The sequence below is a fragment of the Clupea harengus genome, chromosome 4 (genome assembly GCF_900700415.2).
Source record: "Clupea harengus chromosome 4, Ch_v2.0.2, whole genome shotgun sequence".
NCBI classification, from domain to species: Eukaryota; Metazoa; Chordata; class Actinopteri; order Clupeiformes; family Clupeidae; genus Clupea; species Clupea harengus.
The window spans coordinates 13712283-13737282 of NC_045155.1; the positions used below are offsets into that span (position 1 = coordinate 13712283).

Below are 25000 nucleotides of genomic sequence, written 5' to 3' on the forward strand. Positions count from 1 at the left end.
AAAATAAATGATTTCCTAAGTTTTAATTTTGCAGACGGATTATTGATGCTACTGCATACATTCTCACTTGTTTCCCCTAATTGAGCGGCATCCACGGCACACATTCCAAGTTTAATTAGCTGTTTAATAATCAGTGATTATGCTAACGAGGCTGCCTCTGAAGTCGTATCTTTGTCCACCACTGAGACTGGAGTGAATGTCATTCCCATATTTGGAGATGACAGAGGGACAAAAGTAAAGACAAGAGTGGAGATGGCGCAAGAAAGAGAAAGAGAAAGAGGTAGAGAGAGGGAGAGAGAGAGAGACGGAGAGAGAGATGGAGAGAGAGAGAGAGATGGAGAGAGAGGGAGAGAGAGAGAGGGAGAGAGAGAGATGGAGAGAGAGATGGAGAGAGAGAGAGAGAGAAGGAGAGAGTGAGAGAGAGTGGTAGAAGAGCAGAGAAGGGGGAGAAAGTGGGTTAAGTGAAAGTGGCTGGAGGATTGCAGAGAAGATTAATTACAGCTGGGTGAACGTATTGGTCTGGGAAAGAGTGAAAGAGAGAAAGTGAGAGAAAGAGAGAGACTGAAAGAGAGACACACAAAACGAGTAAGAGAAGAGAGGCCACCAAGGATGAGAAAAAAAGGTCTGAATATCGTGATGACATTTTCAGAATGCACTTTTACATGAAAGGGGAAAGAAAGAAATGAGCGGGAGAGAAATACAAAAAAGGAAGGGGTGAAGGATGCAGCTCTGGAAGAAGAAGAAAGGAGCAATTCTGCATCGTCCCAGACAATGTCCTCATCAGATGGCAAAGGGAACCTGGGAGAGAGAGGGATTGAGAGAGAGAGATTGAGATAGTGCTAGAGAGATAAAGAGAGAGAGAAGGAGAGGCAGCTGTGTTTAAAGTCTTCCCCATGTTTGCATTTGAGTATGAATGTGTGGTGATTGGCAGGGCCTTTAATGTGGTGGTAAGTGCAGGCATGTTGGGACTTTGTGGAGTTGAAGTGGGCCTCAGTGTTCTCCACTACTGTGACGGCAACATCAACAGCCTTGTACAAACACCGCACGGAAGGAGACAGGGCTAGCAGGGGGAGAGAGGGATACACTCGCATGAACACAACACCAGATGAGAGGGTGTAGGGAGTCAGCACACTCTCTCTCTCTCTCTCTCTCTCTCTCTCTCGCACACACACACACACACACACACACACACACACACACACAAACACACACACACACACACTCACACTCACACTCACACTCACAGACATACACACTCACACTCACACACCCACAACTACACACACAAACAACACACACACACACACTCACAGACACACACAGACAGACACAAATATGCATATGGCAACAGTGACTGACAAACACTGATTCATCAGTTCAATTTTGTTTAGTACTTTGCTTCAGTGGATTTGCATAAAGGCCACAAACAAATAATGAAGCTTGTAAACAGATATAATGAGCAACAGTCCCTCTGACCTTCTCTGTTCTACAACATACACACACACAATCTCTATTCTCTCTTTTTTTCTCTCTCTCTCTAACACACACACACACACACACACACACACACACACACACACACACTCACACAGACACTTACTCACTCACTCACTCTCTCACTTTCTCTCTCTCTCTCTCTCTCTCTCTCTCTCTCTCTCGTACACATAAATATACACACTCTTACTCTCTCACACACACACACACACACACACACACACACGTTGTAGATGCACAGATCACTATTCTGTTTTTAGAAAGCAATGTAGTCTATAAAGAATATGACAGTGCAGGTGATAAATGTTGCGGTAAATCCATAATAACACAAAGCTGGTTGTCACCGGAGACAAATTGTATCTGGTGTTGGCATGAGGAGAGGATCGATCTCCAGGCAGACTGCTCACACGACAAAAGAAAACACACTCTCCTGTGTGTTCCTCAGTAATAAAAAACACACACACATTGATTTGGGCGTCATACACACATGTTCACAAATGCACATGCGCTCACTCAGAAGTCTTCACACACACACACACACACACACACACAGGGGCAGCAAATCCATACACCGCGGTCTTGCTCCACACACGTGTGGTAGAGTCGAATGTGTAGTCAGTCCTCAGTAGCTTTGAGTTTGTTGGACTTTTTCATTAAATGAGAACGTGATATAATGTGAGGCCATCTCTTTTGTAATCATATTTCTCTCTGAAGGTGATTTGGTGCTCCTTTTTTTCATTTTTCAGAGCAATTACTGTTTTCATGTAGGCGCTTCCCTCCTGATGTTAGGTCCAGTTAAATTAAGAGGAAATTAGCTAAGTGTAGCTGACAATGAGGAAAATGTAGAATAGACACAATACGGCTATATTGTAGTCTTCTTTATTCAGGTTTAGACATGGCATATCTAGACCTTTCGTTAATTAAATTTTTAGTTAATTGTAGAGCAGAGCAGATGCTTGTGTTTGATTATATGAAATTATACTGTATGTATTCTGTTCCGTTTTTGAATGAAGTTACTTTGACTTTTAGTTACTTTTACTTTTACATGCTTTCATCACCTGCAGCGTCCACTCTTAAAATGTGAAATTGAAATGCTAAAGACATTAATGAACATCAGTGACAGAGTACCACTTTTACTTTCTTCATCTCTCAGACACACACACACACAAACACACACACACACACACACACACACACCCACACACACACAGGCACCAAGCAGTCTGGCATTTCAACATCTCAGCTGGACAGCCTTCAAAGCTCACTCACTTGAAGCATTTGCCGTGTAATTACAGTAATCAAACACATTCAGCATTGCTCCTTTAAAGAGCCACATGATGCTTATGATGACACTTAGGACTGAAAATGCCAAACACTTCAGCGGCCCAGGAATCTCACCCTGTGTTGGCCTCTGCAGTGGAAGTGGAAGCAGACGAACTATAGGACCAGATTCCGCTACACCAACAAAAAAAGTGTTTTTAACCAGAAGCTTGAAAAGAAATATGACAAATTGCGTACTTGAGCAGTTATTCTGCAGAAGCGTCCAGACATCCAGAAAACATGAGAAGCACTGTTAGTTTAGATGTCCATTGCCTTGGCTCTGGATTGCGGAAAGGCAGCAACAAAGCTCAGTCCAACAGGAAATGTAAGAACCAACGTACTGTGTAACGGTGCGGCTGCCCGTTACCGCGACGGTAATGCATTCCGGGGCTCAAACAAATACACAAGACAGTGCGGGATACGGACACAGGGTTTATTTTTCCAAAAACAACAAACCCATTATAGTAAACGACGATCAGGACAGGGATGGGGACATACAACCACCAAAACAAACCAGGACCTTTGAACTTTGGGCACGGAGCGTCATACGTGAGCAGGCCAAGTGCGTGTGATGAGAGGGGTGATTGTAGCGGGTGTGATAATTTACAGTAGCCTACTATGTGGTAATAGAAGATAATTGTCTGGGGGTAAACCCTGCTGTATGAGTCTATGGAAATGTATGTTTTGATATTTAGTCGGAATATAGGTAATAATTGATTTACGAAGTGTGCAATGGTTCAGGCCGGTGATATAAAGTGCCGGCGCAGAACAGGTGACGGGAGCGATGTATCAGAGGGGAACAACTTCCCACCCCTGTTTGACGAGGAAGGTAAACTGTTTAGTTTGGAGTGTGACTAGGTGTGAAGGTTACTCACGATTTTGGAGAGTTACTTTTGCAGGTTAGAGCTGAATTGTTTAGGGACTTTATTTATTGAGTTATTGTTTGGAGTTTTTGTTTCTTTTTGGTTTTCTCCAGTCTGGCGTGTTTGCCAACCACGAACGGAAATTAAACATTTGCCATTTTCTACCAAAACAACGTCTGAGACACTGCCTCCATTTGTTTGTTACATCACCGCGAGGCCGGCCATCCTACATACTGTAAGAATTAAAGTACTGTAGTACTGTAAGAACCAGCATACGTTAGTACTGTAAGAACTGGAAGAAAATGTTCAAGGTAGAACTGGAGTGGAACTGACTGGATTAGTATTTGGTATTTGGTATTGTGGGGTTACTCAGGTCTTTGTGAGACAGCTACATTAAAGGAATGCTGTTCTCATGTTAGAGTTGGAAATGAAAAGCAGTGTGGCTTGTCCATCATTGTTTTCCTCTTTAAGCGCATGTGATGTGGTAGACTTCGGACTAGTGCGTTTCATTCAAATGGAAACTTCATTACTTCCTCACATGAATGAAGTTCGAGTATAATGAAAGACATCCCTGGGTGCGTTCATTTTGGGAGTTCATTTCTGATTTAACGAATGAGTAAATTTCTCCTTTTGTTGGAATTAGGTGAGCCTACAGCTATCTTTCTCTCTCCCTCTCTCTTGCTCTCTCTCTCTCTCTCGCTCTCTTTCTTTCTTTCTCTCTTTCTTTCTGTCTCTTTCTGTCTTTACTTCTCCTCAGCTCCCTCTGTCTCAATCTCTCTTATTTCAAGTAAAGGCCTTCTTTATACCTTAGTGAAGTGAATGGAGTGCTCATGTGTGTCTGTCCTCTGTGTCTGTACTACTCATCTCTGTAATGGCGCTTGACCAGTGCTACTATGCTAATATGCAGACATGGTTATGCACCTCATATGTGTGTCTGAATGAGGTGCGGTTGTGTGATTCATTTTTCATTTTTCTTTTGATGGGTTTTGAGAGGTGCAACTGTATAATAGCATGTAGAGAGTGAGAGAGTGAGAGAGTGTCTTCTTGTATTCGTCTCTCATGCCCCCATGAAATCCTGCTGTCTTTCTCTCTCTCTCTCTCTCTGATCTAATCAAATCAAATGACGTTTTTCTTTTGGCATGAAGGAATTAACTGTTGCCAAAAGTTTGACACTATGTCGACACTATGCGCTCTTTATTGATTTTAAAGGAACATTTTGTGATGTCCAGATGTCATATTAATGAAAACAAGAATAATGACTACAGCAGGAGTACAAACGCAGTTCATTTAAGTTAGGTTATTTTCATGTAACAGAGTATAAAACTTACACATCCACATATACACACTGTAGATCTACCCACCAACATACATACACACAAGTCTCTTGAATTCATTTGAATTCAGTACAATTCTCTACTCTCTCTCTCTCTCTCTCGCTCTCTCTCTCTCTTTGTTGCTGTCTTTCTTTCTTCTTGTCTTACAGATAACTAACATGCTCTTGTGCTGATAGCCCAGGCCCGCTCGCCCAGTCTTCCCTGCGCCCAATGAGATTCATAGCTCTTTTAGCAGCGGAATTGAAAAGAAACCTGTTTCATCTCATTTCAATATCTGCCATGATATTCAGAGTGACTGCTAGCGCTTCTCGCTCTCTCTCTCTCTCTCTCTCTCTCTCTCTCTCTCTCTCTTACACAGACAGACACACACACACACACACACACACTCACACACACTCACACACACACAGGAATGTGGAGGTGTGTGCTTATTTGCCTGCTCCTCTTCCCTCAGGCAGGCTTGTGCCTCATGCTGGGGAGTGAGTAGGAGTGGGAGAGAATCTGAGGGCTTTTTGCTCACTGCCTGCACACTACACCGCTTGGCTGCAAGCTCTCCCTAACATGCCAATCTCCTTCAACCATTTTAGCTGGGAATAATAATGATGTCAGGTTAAGATTGTTTCAGTTGCATACCAAAACAGAATATTTGGCTAGAGTGTGTCCTGGTGGATATTACCTGATGACTGTTTGCATTGCATGGCTCCCACCGGAACTCCCCAGCGATGTCTCCCGACAGTAACAGAACAGATCTGTGACAGAAATGGCTCAGATTCATTTTTTGAAATCCCTGGATAATAGCTCACTGAAACCATAACTTTGAATGTAAATTCTCCTAACTCTCATTTCCCCTTTCTCTTTCTTTTTTCCCTCTGTCATTTCCTCATCTTCTCTCTTTTCTTTTCTCAGACTCAGCCATTGTAAATGGAGTGTACTGGTCCGAGGCCCTGAACAAGGTGTTTGTGGACAACTTTGAGAGAGACCCATCTCTTATATGGCAATACTTCGGGAGTGCAAAGGGCTTCTTCAGACAATATCCAGGTGATTAATGATGTACATTGCATGGGTTTTGTGGTATGGTTACAGTACAATATGATTTCTTTATGATTTATGATGTTCTGTATAGGTATGTATAAGTGTATGTCTGTGTGTGTCTGTGTGTGTGTGTGTGTGTCTGTGTGTGTGTGTGTGTGTGTGTGTGTGTGTGTGTTTGGCTGAGGCTGACATTCTGAGAGATGGTACACCGGCTCTGTGTAATTAGTTTGGCTAGACCTGTGTCCCTCAAGGCATAACAGTAGAGAATCTGGAAGCTTTCAGTCGAAGTGACGATCAGGTAGAGCAAGCTGGAGAGAGAAACATAGAGAATAGAAAGAACGAGAGAGAGAAAGAGAAAGGGAGAGGGGAGATTGTGTTTAAAAAAATGAAACAGAAGACAGAGAAAGGAGAGAAGAAGCGAAAGACAACAGGAAACAAAGGCTGATGAGTACAGTGAGAGACTGACAGAAACAGAAGGAGAGATGGATGTAGGTGACAGGAGTGGCAGAGTAGAGGGGACTGGGGAGAGGAGAAGGTAATGGATGAGACTGGTCCTCTAGGTGACCTGATACTCTTTATGATGGAGCCACTAGTGAGCGCAGAGTATCTCCATGTTCTCTGTCTTACTTATTACACTGGCATGTATTTAGCAGACAGTTTGATCTGGAGGGATCCACAGGGTTGAGCAGTGTTTGAGCTCCCAGGACATGATTCTATCAGTGGCTTTGCTCTGTCAGCCACAGAAACTTAAACTTTCTGTCTAGTTATACACACACACTTTCACTTTCACACACTCAGACTCTTTCTCCCTCTCTTTCTCTCTCTCTCTCTTTCTCTCACACACACACACTCTCACATAGAGAGAGAGAGAGAGAGAGAGAGAGAGAGACCCAATCACTCACAGATACTCACCCTTTCACACTCAGTAATAAACTCACCCCCGCACACACCCACACGTACACAAACACACACTGCCTCCCACTGATTCAATTACCCGTGCTCTTTATTTGGATCCGCCGCCTTATTGAGTGGTGCATTGAGCAGCTCAGATGCCACAGATTGCCAGTCGCTCCGTCTGACAGACGAACGGATACGGATATAGAACGGAACGGTTCTCTCTGTCCACCTGCCACTTCCATCTCTCCCTCTCTCTCTCTCTCTCTCTCTCTCTCTCTCTCTCTTTCTCTCTCTCTCTCAAACAACCCCTCCATCCCCACCCCCATTCAAAGCGCTGCTTATTAACATTCATAGCCTCCCCATAAAGGCCTATTCCATTTAGTCACTCTCTTTTTCACACTTCATTTGCCAGCGTCCAATCTCCCGTGGCTGCTGCCGCTGCTGCTCTAATCTGGCCGATAATAGGGACTTTCATTACGCCCGCCTCTCCGCCCGAGGAGGCGGCGCTGGCGGACTTCATTGTGGGGCGGCCTATGAGTGTTTGTGTAAGCCTTTAATGCCGTCCGGGTTATTTATTTCCCCTATGCAATCTCTCTCAATGTACTTCTTCTTCTTCTCTCTCTCTTTCCCTTTCTCTCTCTTTCCCTCTCTCACTCTCTCTCTCTCTCTAGGTATAAAATGGACCCCGGATGAGCACGGTGTCATAGCGTTTGACTGTCGAAATCGAAAATGGTGAGATATCGTCGTTGCCCCTTCCCGTGGCAAACTCAATGAACACACTTTCACTATAGTGCCCAGACAACACAGCATAGTGAGCTACTGTGTGTGAAGCATAGTCATGTATCTCATAAATGTTTGATGGTTGTATATCCCCATACATTCCTACCCAAGCATATATGTTTGGCCATGCTTGAGTGTACTGAGTGGAACACATGCGGGACACAAAGTAATGGCTGATAAAGAACAGGAGGAGTGGGTGTCTGCGTAGGTGATTTTATGCTCTCTGATAAAGCCCTCTCAGATAAAGACCTGGACAGTCAATACTTAGTGTCAATAAATCCCACAGGCATATAAAATATTTTTTTTTCTGTAGTCCCTGTATTCTGCATTGTGTATGCTGGTATTTCTTTAAGTATATCTGTGTGTGTGTGTGTGTGTGTGTGTGTGTGTGTGTGTGTGTGAGAAGGTATATTCAGGCGGCGACGTCTCCTAAAGATGTGGTGATCCTGGTGGATGTGAGCGGCAGCATGAAGGGCCTGAGGCTGACCATCGCCCGCCAGACTGTTTCCTCTATCCTGGACACGCTGGGCGACGACGACTTTTTCAACATCATCGCTGTGAGTCTCATGCCACACACACATAGTCACATACACATACTCTCACACACGCTCACACTTGCCCCCACCCCCCCTCAAAATGTTTTGACTGAGTTCAACTGTACTCCTCAAAGCAGTGACTAGTCACAGCAATGCCTTTGAGGGAAGACATTTTGCATTTCACATCAACAGCACCCATGCCCTTTTAGAAAAAAGTAGTCAAACTGCTCTTTTTAGTTGAATAGTTATTTTCCCCTCAGTAGGGATTTAGCAAATTTAGAAAGAAAAAATACAAACGCTGGGTCTTAGTGTAAGAACAAAGTGCAAGAAACGACCGCTGGAAGTTTTTCATTGTGCAGCCGGTCTCTGTGGTCGCCGATTGAGACGTTGTGAGGGAGGAGGTGGAGGTGGCTGGCAGGGGCCGCTCTCTGAGGCTAGGCTGTCTGTGGTACCCTTTTCCCATCGTGGCAGATGCCGCTGCCGCTGCCAGTGCCCGTGCCCTGGGCTTGGTGTGGACCCGGCTCTGTGTGCGCAGTGTGTGTGTGTGTGTGCGTGTGTGTGTGTGTGCGTGTGTGTGTGTGTGTGTGTGTGCGTGTGTGTGTGTGTGCGTGTGTGTGTGTGTGTGTGTGTGTGTGTGTGTGTGTGTGTGTGTGTGTGTGTGTGTGTGCAGCCTGTAATTTGGCATCGGCTGCTGGTGGGAGCTTGTGTTATTTTCAGAAGGGCTGGCAGGAAGGGGTGTTTCAGGAGACGGCCTGTGGCGCACTGTTGAGATTGAGGGTGGGTGTGTGGGGGCGCAGCTTGTGTGTGTGTGTGTGCGTGTGTGTGTGTGTGTGTGTGTGTGTGTGTTTGTGTGTGTGTGCGTCCATGTCCATGTGTGAGATGGATGAGTGTACGTGTGACTTTCTGTGTGTGTGTGTATGTGTGGCTGGAGTGTGTATGTGTGTGTGGGGGGGGACTCTGTGACTGTATTGGAATCATCTGACTGTGCTTTGCTGTCAGTGACAACTGGGCTGACACCCAGCAGTAAAGCCAGTTCTAATTTGGCACTGCGTGGCTGTGTGCAGATTAGTGATGTAATGCGTCTCTCTGGTTGAGAGGGAAGTCACAAAGGTGTTTTCGTTTATTTTAGGTTATTCGCTGCGCTCACACCTCTCTTTCTGCTGACGCAGCTTTACAGTGGCCAGGTCAAGCCTCGCAGCTGTCTTAAGTCTTAATGTCGCCTGGTGGGTTTTTGGAGCTTTAGCCTGTCCTAGTTGCCCCCTAGAACACACTAGCTGTCAGGTCACCGTTAGGGTAGAACGAAATGAATAAGAAAAAAAAAACGGTAAAAAGAATAAAAGGAGAAGTGGAGAAAGTGGTGTTCCTGTGAATAGGTGGCAGGGGTGGCTGTGCCTATAACTGATCACAGAGCGTGACTTCTGAAAGACAAAAAGCAAACCCTCTACAACCCACCCCCCCAATCACCACCCCCCCCCCCCACACACACACACACACACACACACACCTCCCAGAATCATGGGGCGAAACTAATCAGCGGTGCACTGTGCATCATGGCCCCAGCCAATTAGGTGGCGTTTGGATGAATGCATCAGAATTGCAAACGAGTCCCTTTGATTAGATTAGCCCTGGGGCAGCGAATTGCACACATCGGTATCACATCAGAGTTTGATGATGGTTCAAATCGAAGTGTTTCACAGATTCGCTGCCAGAGCCAGTCCTCTGTGCCGCCTCACTCCCACAAAGTCTTCATTAGCCGTGCGCAATATCCCCTTGTATCATAATCGTATTGACTGAACAATTATTTCTTTATTTGGCCTAAATTATGTGAGAATTTAGCTAAATATCTAAGAGAGAGAGAGAGAGAGAGAGAGAGAGAGAGAGAGAGAGAGACTCTTTAGACGTCATTGAGGAAACATTGTTCTATAATGGTTTATTCAGACTGATTACTACAATAGCCATTGTTGTGCTCTGAAAAGAACAAATGTTTTAATGGCATAACTAGTGTGTCCACACTTGTCGTAAAAGTACGCCCCCCCCCCCCACACACACACACTCTTAACACCACTCCACCCTCCCCCACAGGCCCACGTGGAGAGATTACGACAGAGCACGCATCGCAGGGGAAAATAGGCATCGTTTTCTAATTTACTTTGAAGTCTAATTTCTAGTCATGCATTAAATTAACAATATTATCTGAAAAAGGCAGGCGGCTTCCAGGGTTTAAGCTGGAGCATGGGGGATCGACGCCTTGGAAGCCATGCAGAAAATGAACAGAGAGAGAGAGATGGAGAGAGGGAAAGAGAGAGGGAGAGAAAGAGATGGGGATTGCTTGTGTTCCTACACGGGGAAAAGAGAGAGTGATTACGGGGGATTGAGGGAGTGTTTTGTTGAGGCGAGGCGCGGCTCTGCTGTCCTCCGCGGCCCCTGGCTGCTGTGAGGGGCTTATCGGGGGCCACCGCAGAGTCATCATAGAGAGCAGCTCAGGTGTGACCTTGCTGGGGCCGTGTTTACAGCCAGCATGGGTGCTCACTCATCCCTTAAACATACACACACACACACACACAAACACACACACACACACACACACACTCTTCCCTTTCCTCCCTCTCTCTCCCTCTTGCTGCAACCTCTCTCAATATCTCTTCATCACTCTTAGTCTTTAACTCTCTCTCCATAACTCTCTCTCTGTCTTGTGTACTGTAACCGAGAGACATTTAGTGGACTGGGGCTTTTAGTTTATATGGCAAACATGCATCAAGAAGGCCAGTCTTGTAAGCCACAGTACTTTGTGATCCTATTTTTCTGTTCTGTGGATCACAGTCAGCTTATTAAAGGTTCCACTTCTTGACCAAGTGGGCTAATGAATGTCTTAAATATACACACACAGAATACACAGCACATGAGCGTTTACCAACACACACACTCACGAACACGCACACACACACACACACACACACACACACACACGCACATGCACTCACACACGCACATACAAACACACACACGCACGCAGGTACACACACACACGCATTCACGCGCACACACACACGCACGCACTCACGCACACGCACACATGCATACACACATGCAGCTACACACACACACTCACACACACACATGTGCACACTTGCACACGCACACACGCATGCAGGTACCCACACATGCACAAATGTATGCCAAAGTTACTATGCAAGCATTATTGAAAGAACTACACAGAAATGACAATAGTGAGGCTACTCTGAGATCAGGATGAAATATCGTTCTAGCGTATGATTTCAAACGAGATTCTGTGTGCTTGTTAAAACCCAAGGAAGCACAGACAACCAGGAATGACAACCAGACCCCCTACCCCTCCCCAAAGCAACCATCTGAAGACATGACTCACTTCTCATTAAACTGATGACCACAAAACGATCAGCAGATCAGTCAGTCATCCGCTTAGTCAGCCAGTTAGTCTGGGTGTCAGACTGACAGATCTATCAGGAAATTAATAAACCGCCGCGTGGCTGCATTTCTGCCTACCTGCTGGCTGTGTTATTCACCTGTCAGATGTCAAAGAATGAGACAAGTTTGGAAAGTTTAGAAGTTTTGAAAAGTGGTATAACCATTTTATTACCGTGGCAGTATTCCTGCAAGAATAGTGGTAAAATAATATTATTATAAGTTAGTGTCTACGGTCAACAACAGGCTAATACCCCATGTCAACAGGCTGAAATACTAATTGTAGAACTTCTACAATTTCCAAGCAGCATTAATTAAAGGTTATTATTTATTTATTTATTTGTAAAGTTATTTTTTGTTTATTCATGAGCGTGTTTGTTTTGTCTCCTCCGTCTCGGACCCCCCCCAGCAGTGTAAATGCTGTGTGTGAGTGGAGATGATTGTTTGGCTGTTCCCAGTGTTTAGAGGTAGTCAGCCGTGAAATCTCTAATGACATGACAGAGAGCGCAAATGGCAGTATGTGATTGAGTGGAGTGTCATTTCAAAATGTAAGAAATAAATAATGAATTGTGAATAAATAAAATGCGTGGGATTTCTCTGCTAGGTGACTGAAACTGGTGAAAAAAAGGATGATGATGAAATGAATTGGAAAATGAGTGTCAGTTGGGTGTGAGCAACTTTTCTTGAAAACCTTCTTCTAACATTCTTCCTTCTTTTCTCTCTCTCTTTCTCTCTCTCTCTCTCTCTCCCTCTCTCACCCTCTATCTATCTCTCGGTTTTCCATCCCTCTTGTTGTGTCTGACTGTTTGCTGTGTGTGTGTGTGTGTTTCAGTACAATGAGGAGCTGCATTATGTGGAGCCATGTTTGAATGAAACGCTGGTCCAGGCTGACGTCGCCAACAAAGATGTAAGTTGAACCAACTTATGGAAGTGTAATGTTCTGCATGGTGTATTGACATGGTGTGTTCACACATATATCTCCTAATCTTTACTCTGCCACTTCTCATATCATTCAGTGTGGGCAAATGCCCACTGATCACTGTGGTGCAGTTACTGAAAACTAAACGGGGGATGACGGGAGGGGGTAGGGGGGCAGCGACTCCACGTCAGTTTATTTCTGCAAATGTTTTGCTTTTAGTCAGTAATGAGGCTGTCTATCAGAGCAGTGCGCTCCGCCTGTGTCTCCGTGGAGACAGGTTTCATTGAGATGGCCGCGCTGATAGTGGCGCAGAGGAGGGCCCAGCCTTTGTAGAGCCCGTGCCTCAACCCCAGAGCTTTAGCTTGTGCAGAACCAGACTTCTGCCAGAGAGAGAGAGAGAGAGAGAGAGAGAGCGAGCGAGAGCGAGAGAGGAAGGAAGGAAGGAAGGAGAGAGAGAGCGAGAGGAAGGAAGGAAGGAGAGAGAGAGGAGAGAGAGAGGGAGGAGAGAGAGAGAGCGAGAACGAGCAATGTTTCAGCTCTCATCTTCTCCATGTCCGGTGCACAGACCATGATTCAGAATCAGAATCCCTCCTATGCCTCCACGGGGGCTAAAACCTCTATGGGAAACATTGTTCTCTGTTCTCTGGTGTTGTTGGTCGAAGTTATAGTTTAATGTAGTAAAGTGGATGTTGTCCTTGGCATTTCATTTTCATACTTTTATTTACTGTATGGATTTGTATGGAGTCTTTTATCTGTGTTTACTCACACACTACAATCCTCCAAATCCTCCGTCATGGTGTGCACCAGGGCAAGATTAACATTAGAGGCGGGGAAATAGATATGAAGTCCATTACACACACACACACACACACACACACAGATACATACAGAGAGAGAGAGACATACATACACACATACAGAGAGAGAGAGACGCACAGAGACAAACACATACAAACACACGCTGAGCCAAATGTGTACACTTAATCAAGTAGGTATGTAAAGGGAAAAGATTTAGCGGTGTTAAGCTGTTTACACTTAATGGGTGCCTGAGAGGACAAGAGGTGCATAAACGAAGGGAGACAAACTATCCAATAGAGGGTGAGTGACTGACTGACTGAGGGAGTGAGTGAGTGAGTGAGAAAGGGAGAGTGAGAGAGAGTCAGTGAAATGTGTCCACTTGTTTTGTGCTTGGGGCTTATCAAAGCTGCAGTAAATCAATCCCTGCTATGAGTCCTCCATCTTAGGACCTGTGTGAGTGAAATAGTGTGACTGCAGTCGCTGTGTGAAAGAGAGCAGGAAATAGATGGAGCTGAGAGGAAAAATGAAAAATCTGGGTGAGGGAAAAGTACCTGCAAATATTTTGGGTAGATCAGTGTGGAAAATGCATTCATACATGCCTACAAGCAAGGATGCATGCAAACAAGTGTTTGTTTGTGTGTTTGTGTTTGTGTGTGTGCGTGTGTATACGTGTGAGCATGTGTGTTTGCTGTGGGTGTCAGTTTTAGTGTGTGTGATTCTGATCCCTTTTGCAGCTTTAATACACCAGCTGATACGGTGTTTGCGTGTTCAGGAGCTGTGTCAGTGTGTGTCCGCATGCATCTGCCTGAGTGTGTGTTCAGTGTGAAAGAGGAGAATGTTCTCTAGTTGAATTAGTGAAGGTTCCAGGGAGGGGACTGGCAACAAAAAGCAACCCCGTGAATTTGCCGTCAAGTTGCCTCAGTCTGATTCGCCAAATTCAAACCGATACATTTTTTATCAATCAACGGATCATTATTTAAAAAACCCAATCTCCTTTCCCTTTCTCTTTCAGTGCCATGTTCACCTGTTTGGTTAGATTGCATAGAAAGTATTTAACAGACAGCATTTTTACTACGGGGCTGGCTATGAAATAGTTTATGCCTTACAGGCTATATTACAAAAAGAATTGATGAGCAGCCCTAGTCTAGAGAAATTAGCAGGTCATTCGCATTATTTCATAAAAGGGATAGTTAATCAATTTAACAAACATGACTTGACAAAGGAACAAGTGGAGTTCACCTGTTTTCTGTGACAATGGTACTTTCACCCATCTAGCTTGTTAGCTGATAAGCTTAATAGTGGGCTATTGTGGACTACTCGGTCCATTGCCGGCTGCATCGAGATGTTTTACAGTTTTTCTTGTTTGCTTAAACACATTTGTCCATTCTGATGTCACAACACAATTAAAACACAGGCAGACACCAAAGCTGGCTGGCCAAAATTACTAATTTTGTTTGCAAAATAATACCTTGTTATAACAATACAACTTGTGATCAGATTAATATATTCTTTCAATGTACGCAATGGACAATACAAAATACAGTTATCAATATGAAGCAGTTCAAACTGAGTTTGTGCTATATGTAGGGATGAGAATTGATAAGATTTTAACGATTCCGATTCCATAACGATTCTTTCTTATCGATTCAATTCCTTATCGATTCTCTTATCGATTATTTTTGGGCAAGGAAAAAAAAACGAGTACAAAAGAGTTTATTTACATTAATTTTCTTTTATATAATATTCTCTGAATAGACGATGCACAGCATATACAGTATGTATGTATACATTTTAGGGCTGTCAATCGATCAAAAAAAATTTACTAATTAATCGCACATTTTGAAATTAATTAATCGCCATTAATCGCGATTAAAAGTTTGTTTTTCTTCTTAAGACTAAATCGTATAAATTAACAAGTAATCACTTCATACAGCGCGTATTTTAGACACTGTTGTTTAATTGTATTTTTTTTAAAACACAATGGTGCCCCTCGACGGTAAATCGATCTTCTAACCTGGGACTGCTTTCTGTCGGGTGCTTTGCATTAAGGTGATAACTTAAAGACGAGCTGCTTCTGTGATAGCTAAATTCAGCTTGACAAATGCTACATACAACTTTTGTCGATTGTTCCGTCATTTTGGCTCTTAAACAGAGACTTTCCATCCAACAATCCCTCAGCTCTCTCCATCTTCAACTACTGCAGTGGTTCTCAAACTTTTTCTGTCATTCCCCACTTTGAACAAGGGGGGCTTTTCAAGCCCCACCTGTCCCTCATCGCTCCCATAAAATGGTAGGCCAAGCTTAAAATTGTCAATTATTGAAATAACCTCAAGTAATAACAAATAGCATCTTATTTAGGTCAGCAAATGTATATTGCTTGGAGTGATTTAATGTTTCATGTTGTAGTGTATTGTTGCTATGGACACGCACACATGGACGGATTATGAAACCATTGGTCAGGACGTGTAACAAAATACACAGCTTTCAACCACAAATAAGAGATACATTTAAGCCACTTCTGATATTAACAAACACAAAGTCTAAAAACAATTGACAGCAAGCAAAGTTAATAACAGCGACTTCACGCAGAGGCTCTGGTTTAGGGCCCCCCTGAGCTCAGGGGCCCTTGGGCCTGGGCCCGTTCAGCCCGTTCGGTAATCCATCCCTGCACGCACACAGTATTGTATTCCTTTCTGTTGACGGACTTTTACTTTGACAACTGTGACAGTTAGTAACGCACATGTCTAGTAAGCCTCTATTAAATTATGCTTTCCGTCGCACGCTCAAAAACAATGACTAAGTTATTCTCACACTTTGATAAATATGTTTAAGTGACCTATGTTTAAATTATATGAACTGTGTTAGTTCGTTGTAACGTAAAATGTAATTATTATTCATTTAGACACGTTACGTTCTAATATGTGACCGTTAGCATACCATTCATTCATAACTCGGTTGGTGGCAGAGGTTAGCACTTATTAGCCAGCTGTGTTGTAATCTGTTGTTGCTCTGATTCTTGGTGTAATGAATCTAATAGTAACTTGCTGTGTTTCGTTCTTCTAAGTATTTTCTGTTTCTTGTGTTTTATTGTTTCACTCATAAGTTTTCACCTGACATCAATAAAGGAGCAAGGCAAGTTATCCGTAGCCTACACAGCCCTAACTAAACTAAAGTAAAAAAAAAAAAAAAATCGCGCCCGCATTAATCGCATAGATTAACGCGTTAACGCTGACAGCCCTAATACATTTACATGTTTTAAATAACCAAAAACAAACCTAAGAATAGGTCAACAAACTCTCAAAATAGGGTCCAGAGACCCATAGCCTAGGGATACTTTTCCTTGATGGGGTGCCAGGGGGTCCCAACAAAGAAAAAAAGTATTTGTTTTGACTATAATTCCAACCATAAGTAACAGAATTTATGACTGATTTGGTAATGGGTTTCATACAATTTTTGTAATAAAACATCTAAACTCAAAAATCTCATCAGATGGGGGAGCCTGGAAAATAGTCTTATCAAATAGGGATTATTAACAAGAACCGGTTCTCGATTCCCATCCCTAGCTATATGCCTGTTCCATTAGTTGATGCTTTGCATAGTTACAGTATTGTATGTGCCAAAAAAGACAAGCAAGCATATCCCAGTATAAAGTGTATTATTTTAGGAAGCTTTCTTCATTCACTTTATTCTTATATGCAGGTCTTTCTGTGCCCATGAATTGACATTGACATGTAAGACCTACGATAAGAACATACACAAAGACAAATTTGGACTTTAATATGGTATATGGATTAACATGTTTTAACATGGTGCAGCTTTTATATTTCATTCTTTCTTCCCCAAAGAATCAATGAAGAATTTCACCTCAAATCTGAAATCCTCACAAGCCATGGTCATGGCCTCTGACTCTCATGACATGCCTTTGGCCTCTTTGATCCATTGCTAATAGCACCACAGAGGGGTCATCTTTTATAGATGGTTATGGACTGATTGCTGATTGAAGAGTTGTGCAAAGGAGTTTCACACAGGTGCATTACAGATTCATAGTTAAGTCATTTCTATCAGCTGTGAATAGATGTTTTCCCTTTGTCTAACACAGTTAATACAAGAGAGGTTTTGGGTCTTTCTATGAGATCTGTGTTAATCATTTTGAAAAAAGGGTGTAGGAAATATGTACAACCAATGAAAAAGTGTTAGCGCATTTGTAAGAGAAGACTTCTGCTGTGGTGGTGATGATGAAGATCAAGTGGACCTCGGTCTGGATGTCTCATGCCAAGTTCACACTACATGATTTTGAGCCGGATTTTCCACACCGTCAGATTTTGGAGGTCACTGAGAAAAGCCCCGGATTGGAGGCAAATCTGTGTTAGCTCGGCGCTCACGAATCAACGATCGATCGTTATGTGTGAACTGTTTAAAGACGCGATCCAAGACAATCGCCAATGCCTCACAGATCGACAGATATCTAGCACAGGGTGAGGGAAAACCCAATACATTCTCTCTCCCATCTTCTTTTCTTTTTCTTCTTAGTTTTTTATTTTATTTTTGCTGCTTATAAGTGCACAAATAACTCTCTTCTTGTGGACATCTGTTTAGGAAGAATACAAAACATTCCCAGTCACTCCCTGTGTCCAATTTTTTTTTCTACCCTCTACCTGCCACCTAGGAGCTTTGCAGGCTGCAGGGAGAAAGGAAGACAGGGTGAGAGAGAGGGAAGAGGACCAAAACAGAACCCAAAAGAAAGAGATTCCATATTATATAAACAATAAAATACAGGGAGATCCTAAAGGCCAACGCCCACTGGTAGTGATGTTTGGCAGGCATTATGTAATGCACCTGACGTGCACATTAACAGTGACCTGGTCTTCACTACACTATCAAACTAATAAGCTATTTGTGGCTAATGAACCAAACCAAACTGCCTATCTAGTCCAAGCTAGCACAAAACTAAGGTATATTCAGTGAAGATGAATAATGTGGAATTGAAAAGAAAGTTTGTTCACTCATCCATTGCAGATGTTCTCCTGATCCTTGTGTTTATGTTTATGTTTATGTTTTGAACGTCATTAAAGTGCATTCCATGACATGCCGCCTAACGTCGCTGCCAGTGGGTGTTGGCCTTAAGACAGGGCTTGACAGGGGAAAGGAGAGACCATCTAAGAATGGTTAAGCATAAAGCGAAAGGATAGAGGGAGAGAGAGATAGAATGAGAGCCAGGGGTTTGATGGAAAGAGATAAAGAGAATTTTAGAGTGTAAAAGCTTCAGGTACACATCGGTCTGATGATTCTGAAAAAAAGCTCTCTCTTTTCCTTTTTTTGTGTCTTTGTCTATCTGTCTCTCTCTCTCTCTCTCTCCTTCTGAGTGTCTCTCTGTGTCTCTGACTCACCCTCCCTCATCCCCTTTATCGCTCTCATTTCTCGACTCCCAAAACTCGTTTTATTTCATCCGACCCCGTCACATTTAATACCTTTCAGAATGAATTCCCCATTTTCACTTCATTACGTTTTGTCTTCTTCTTTTTCTTCTTCTTCTTCTTCTTTTTCTTCTTCTCCTTCTTCTTTTTCATTCCTCCGCAAAGACACCTGTTTTGGTAAGCTGAAGACAGGGAGAATAAGTGCAGAGCTTTGCGGATAAAAGGGGGAGGGCTTATTTCAGCTCTGGCTTCTAAGTCGGGGAGCACAGCTCTCTCTCTCTCTCTGACAGCAGCACAGAGCAGGTGATTGTGGGTATTCTTATCAGGTGTCTGATGGGTAATGCACTCCCTTGCTCTCTATCACAGTTCCTGGGTTGTTTTAGCTTTTCCTCTCTATCTCTTTCTCTCTCTTTCTTGCTCTCTCTCTCTCTCCCTTTCTTATCGCTGAGATAGTGAGGCCATTATGCTATCAGCCAGTTTCCCCCGCCCCTAAGGTTAGTTTGGAGACTGACTGATAGCAGGCCTCCATACCTCTTCCTCTCCTTCCCTCCACTGCACCTCCCCTCCTCACCCCTCTCTCTCTTCATCCATTTATCTCTCTGTTTCACCTTCACCCTCTCTCACCTCTCAGAGTCTATCCTCAGTCACATTATCATAGCCTGCCTCTGACTTGGGCAGTTTTTTTTGCCTCTCCTCAACCTCCTCCCAGTCTTTAACCAGCTTTCATACCTCTCTCAGTTTCTTCCCCTTCTTTTCCATTCTTCTCCCCTCCTGTTTTGTGTATGTCTCTATTTAATCGCTCTTATTTTTGTTTCGATCTTTATGTCTTCTGTCTCGCTACATGGCTTCACAGCAGCATCTGTGGTGCTGTTTTCTTAGAAGATCCCTGTATACAATAATGCACTGGCTCTCTACTGTCCATCTGTGTCTGGGCTCATTTTCTCCAGTTCTCTTTCTGTTTCCCTGTGTTCTCCACTCAACCCTCTTTTGTCTTTCTCTTAATCTCTCTTTCTTTTTCTCATTTTCTGCCCGCTGCCCTACTGCCATCGTTGAAGTGTGACAGGCAGCAGAGCTGTGCTTAAAGCCCTAATACACACACACACACACCACACACACACACACACACACACACACACACACACACACACACACACACACACACACACACACACACACACACACACACACACACACACACACACACACACACAGACACACACACACACACACACACACAGACACACACACACACACACACACACACACACACACCTTCTCTCCCTACTTTGCTCTCTGCTGTGGACCATAGAGGAAGGAACTGGATGGCAACATAATGATGCACTCCTCATCTCCTCAAGCAGGCCATTAAACAGCAGACCCAAAGAGTATGGCAAAACCACTCTACTCTACGCTAAACACTGGACTGATGGAATTGTAAACACATACTTACAACAGATTGAGTGTGTGTGTGTGTATGTACATTCTTCTTTTCTGTTCATTTTGAAGGGTCATGTAAGGAGTCTTGGCTGCTAGTAGGACACACACACACACACACACACACACACACACACACACACACACAATGCACACATGCATAGCTTTGCTGCAGTGGCGAGAAAATAAATGTAGAGTAATATCATAGGTGAGCTACACACTGAGGATATGCCTGGTCTCATGTCATCATACATGCAGGTATTCGTGTGATAATACATCCAAGTGTTCATTCACCCATATATGTGTACACATACATACACACACACACACACACACAAGGACACACTGACACTGTAGGAAATTTGACCCCTGGGAAGTAGCAAGTGTACATCAAAGTGAATCACAGTGCCTCACATGCCAGTAGCCAGAATGAAGGCAGAATGAGGGCCGCTGCTCTGCTGTGCCTCTTGGAAGGGGCTCTTCACCTTTGGATGGGTTTGGGGGAAGTGGGGTCAATTTCACTTTACCTCCCCTGCTCTGCTCCCAAAAAAAGGTCTAGCTAGGACTCTGTGTGTGTGTGTGTGTGTGTGTGTGTGTGTGTGTGTGTGTGTGTGTGTGTGTGTGGCAGTCAGGACTAGCTTTTCAAAGCTGGCAGGTTACTTTTCACATTACACATACACACACATACACACATGTTGGGGAATGCAAACCACCTAGGAAAAGGTTAATAGGGAAAGGATAAGGAATGTAATGAAAAATGCGTTGAGAAATTTTAATTATTCAGAGTGAGCTGTTTAGATGTGTCCGCTTGCCACACACACACACAGACGCAAGCATACACACTCACACACAAGTACTCACACACAGGCACATGCAAACTCAGCCACACACAAATGCACACAACACTCATGGAATGAGGATGAGATATTGGAGCAGTGTGAACTGTGTGCGTGTGTGTGTGTGTGTGTTCGGGTTTGGGGGAAGTGGGGTCAATTTCACTTTACCTCCCCTGCTCTGCTCCCAAAAAAGGTCTAGCTAGGACTCTGTGTGTGTGTGTGTGTGTGTGTGTGTGTGTGTGTGTGTGTGTGTGTGTGGCAGTCAGGACTAGCTTTTCAAAGCTGGCAGGTTACTTTTCACATTACACATACACACACATACACACATGTTGGGGAATGCAAACCACCTAGGAAAAGGTTAATAGGGAAAGGATAAGGAATGTAATGAAAAATGCGTTGAGAAATTTTAATTATTCAGAGTGAGCTGTTTAGATGTGTCCGCTTGCCACACACACACACAGACGCAAGCATACACACTCACACACAAGTACTCACACACAGGCACATGCAAACTCAGCCACACACAAATGCACACAACACTCATGGAATGAGGATGAAATATTGGAGCAGTGTGAACTGTGTGCGTGTGTGTGTGTGTGTGTGTTCGTGTTTGTTCAGATAAAGGCTGTTCCTGGCTGTTCCCGCTGCGGGGCTGTTTGGAATAATGAGACACACAGACGGGACCCATCGGGTCGCCGTTAACATTAAACTCCATTAAACGCCTGGGAGAGTCGAAAGACATTACACATGCACACCTACAAACAAACACACAAAATACGTGCACGAGAATTGTCTTTAGTGCAGTTCACTAGGGGATTGGAATGCAAAACGGGTGTGTGTGTGTATGTGTATGTGTATGCGTGGGTGTGCGTGTCTGTCTGTGTGTGTATGTGTGTGTGTGTGTGTGTGCGTGTGTGTGTGTGTGTTAATCTATTCTAAACGACTGTGGCATTTCACTGTAACTTTTAATTCACTCCTTTATTTTAGACCTGTGCTCCCGGCCAAGTTTAAACAGCTTTCCTTAAAGAGCAGCAAAGACAATCTGCTTTCCCGCATTTAGAGCACATGCTATGGTGGGACCCACAGCTGCAATTACTATGCTGTGCTTTTACCATTGCAAATTTGTTTGTGTCCTTGTGTGTGTGTGTGTGTGTGTGTGTGTGTGTGTGTGTGTGTGTGTGTGTGTGTGTGTGTGTGTGTGTGTGTGTGTGTGTGTGTGTGTGTGTGTGTGTGTGTGTGTGTATGCCTCTGAGAGAGTGTGTGTGGATGGTATTTAATGGTATTTATGTGTGAGTGTATGGGAACACAGAGGTAAGGTCAGTTGGGTCAATCTTTCTGTTGAGTGTGAAATCAAATGTTTTTCTTGTATATGTTGGTGTACGTTTGTGTTTATTGGTGAGATAATTTGCATGTTTAGAGCTGAAACAGAGTGAGAGAGAAAAAGACAGAGAGAGAACGATGGGGGACAAAGAGAGAAAGGTGGTGAAAAAAAAGGGATTTTGACAGTACGGAGTGATGCCGCTAAACATCAGCACCCCCGCCTCCCTCTCTGACCTCTGGACTCTGAACTCTGAACTCTTATTGTTTTGCTGTCTCTCTTGCAGCATTTCCGGGAGCATCTGAATAAGCTGTTTGCCAAAGGCATCGGTATGCTGGACTTGGCCTTGACCGAGGCATTTGAGCTTCTAAATGACGTGAGTGCACCCCTTACACACACTCACACCCACGTACACTCACACCCACGTACACACACTCTTACTCACCTACCAAACACTCTGCAATAATCACACACAAAGACATAAACACAGACTGCCACACACATTCCTGTTACCATAGTGACAGAACAAATTTAAACATCCACTCATTTCCCCATTGTCATTATTCATAAAGACTGGCAGCCAAGAGTATGGTGGTTTCATGCTGACACACACACACACACACACACACACACACACACACACACACACACACACACACACACACACACACACACACACACACACACACACACACACACACACACACACACACACACACACACAAGTTTACATGTTTACATACCCACATACTTGCACATCTGTATGTAAAAATGAGCACAGAGAAGTTCATTCAAGTAATAAAGAGCTCAACAGGTTGTGATCTTGTTGTGATGTGTGGTTTGAGGGGTTTGTTGACTATTTTCTTGGATGCAGATAAGGTGATCTTGGCAAGCAGTAAACACCTGCAATGAATCATTCAGGCATGTAATGCATTTATCACAATCACAGAAGACCAAGAGCAGAGAACAGATCACGCAACTGAAAATAGGTCCCCACACTACACGATAATGACAAATGATGCAGAAAATTAAAGCTCAAACTCAGTGATTCAGTGCTTTTTATACGATGATTACATAATCATTACAAAGCGGGTCCCAAAATCAATTTATATTCAAATTTCAATTAACGGTGCAATCATGGAATTATGTGTGGTGGACAAGATGGGCTGGCTGTGATAGACCTGGCAGCCTAGCTTTGATGTAAATCTCTGTTATAGGTAACTCATGAAGTAGAGAAAAAAAAAGAAATGGACAAATAAAGAAAGGAAGAAATAAAAAGGATGAAGGGTGAAAATAAAATAAAAACAGCCTTGGCTGACTTTGAATGATAACTGCACATCTTGTATTACATCATATTTATGTATGTATGTTTATGTGTGTCACTGATGAGGAAGTGAGAGTAGGTGTGTGTGTGTGTGTGTGTGTGTGTGTGTGTGTGTGTGTGTTTGTGTGTGTGTGCGTGTGTGTGTGTGTGCGTGCGTGTGCGTATATGAGAGAGAGGGATGGGAGACATTTATATCTGGGTTAATTAGAACGCTGTAATTAATACCATAATCAGCAGACACGTGTAGAGGCAGAATTAACGAGCTCAACTGCTCGACCTGCTGTAAAGACTGGACAGAGACTCTGCCACAGACACATTTGCACATGCACGCGCACACACACACACACACAGTGAAAAAGTGAAAATATATATATACAGTATGTACTTCTGTCTCTGTGTGTGTGTGGCTCTTCAAGACTTGAAGAGGAGTTTATAACACATACACACATACACGTACATAGTCACGCTGCCTTCATCACAGGTCAGCAAATCAGTTAATAGCTCTCTACACGCATGTTGGAAAAGCAGTTCCTCTGAGCCGCTCTGCCTCCCTTGAAAAGAGAGAACTCACTTTTGCAGCGAGTTGGAGAGCGACACTGATCAAAACACAAACGCCCCCTTCCTCTTTAATGCATGATAATGGACGGAGCGATTAGAGACCCCCTCGGAGAATACAGAACAGAAGCACATGCGGGGATTTCACTCAGTGGGGATGTTGCCGTGATAATGAATGGCTTTGCAAGGAAATTACCAATGGGATTTGAGCAAAGTTTGTATTAGGAGTACGGTGGATAGAGTGCTTGACAGATAAATGTATTAATTAATTGTGTCTTAATCGCTGCAGGTAATTTTTTTTTTTTTTAGGTGTCTGAGTAGTTCTGTTTATTTTACTCATGTTAAGTGTGTTATTACTGCAAATTATTAATGCAATAGGAATGTAATTATAGCCTTACCATGAGCCGTATGGTGCAATAACTAGGTAGGCGTTTGCCGTGTAATGACTGCACAATGTCACCTTATTATGTTTTGAGACACACAACTGTTATGGCTGTATAATATATTTGACATGTCACTTTACATGTATTTTTTGGTGTGTGTATGTCTTTTAGTTCAACCAGACGGGCAGAGGTAGTGTGTGTAGCCAGGCCATCATGCTGGTAACCGATGGGGCAGTGGACACGTATGATGCCGTCTTTGCCAAGTACAACTGGCCTGACAGGAAGGTGAGCTATCCCAGCGTCCCCACTCCCTGTGGCTCCA

General features: G+C 43.6%; 1 protein-coding gene across 3 annotated transcripts in view; it reads left to right on the forward strand.

Annotated features, from left to right (window-relative positions):
* cacna2d3a (calcium channel, voltage-dependent, alpha 2/delta subunit 3a) overlaps positions 1–25000 on the forward strand; it is a 172896-nt gene that overhangs the window by 63706 nt on the left and 84190 nt on the right. For all 3 annotated transcript variants that reach the window (XM_031566323.2, XM_031566324.2, XM_031566325.1), the window contains exons 6-11: positions 5918–6049; positions 7612–7672; positions 8127–8277; positions 12530–12604; positions 22703–22792; positions 24850–24963. In XM_031566323.2, the coding sequence (XP_031422183.1) occupies positions 5918–6049; positions 7612–7672; positions 8127–8277; positions 12530–12604; positions 22703–22792; positions 24850–24963 (623 nt within the window). The remainder of the gene's footprint in view (positions 1–5917; positions 6050–7611; positions 7673–8126; positions 8278–12529; positions 12605–22702; positions 22793–24849; positions 24964–25000) is intronic.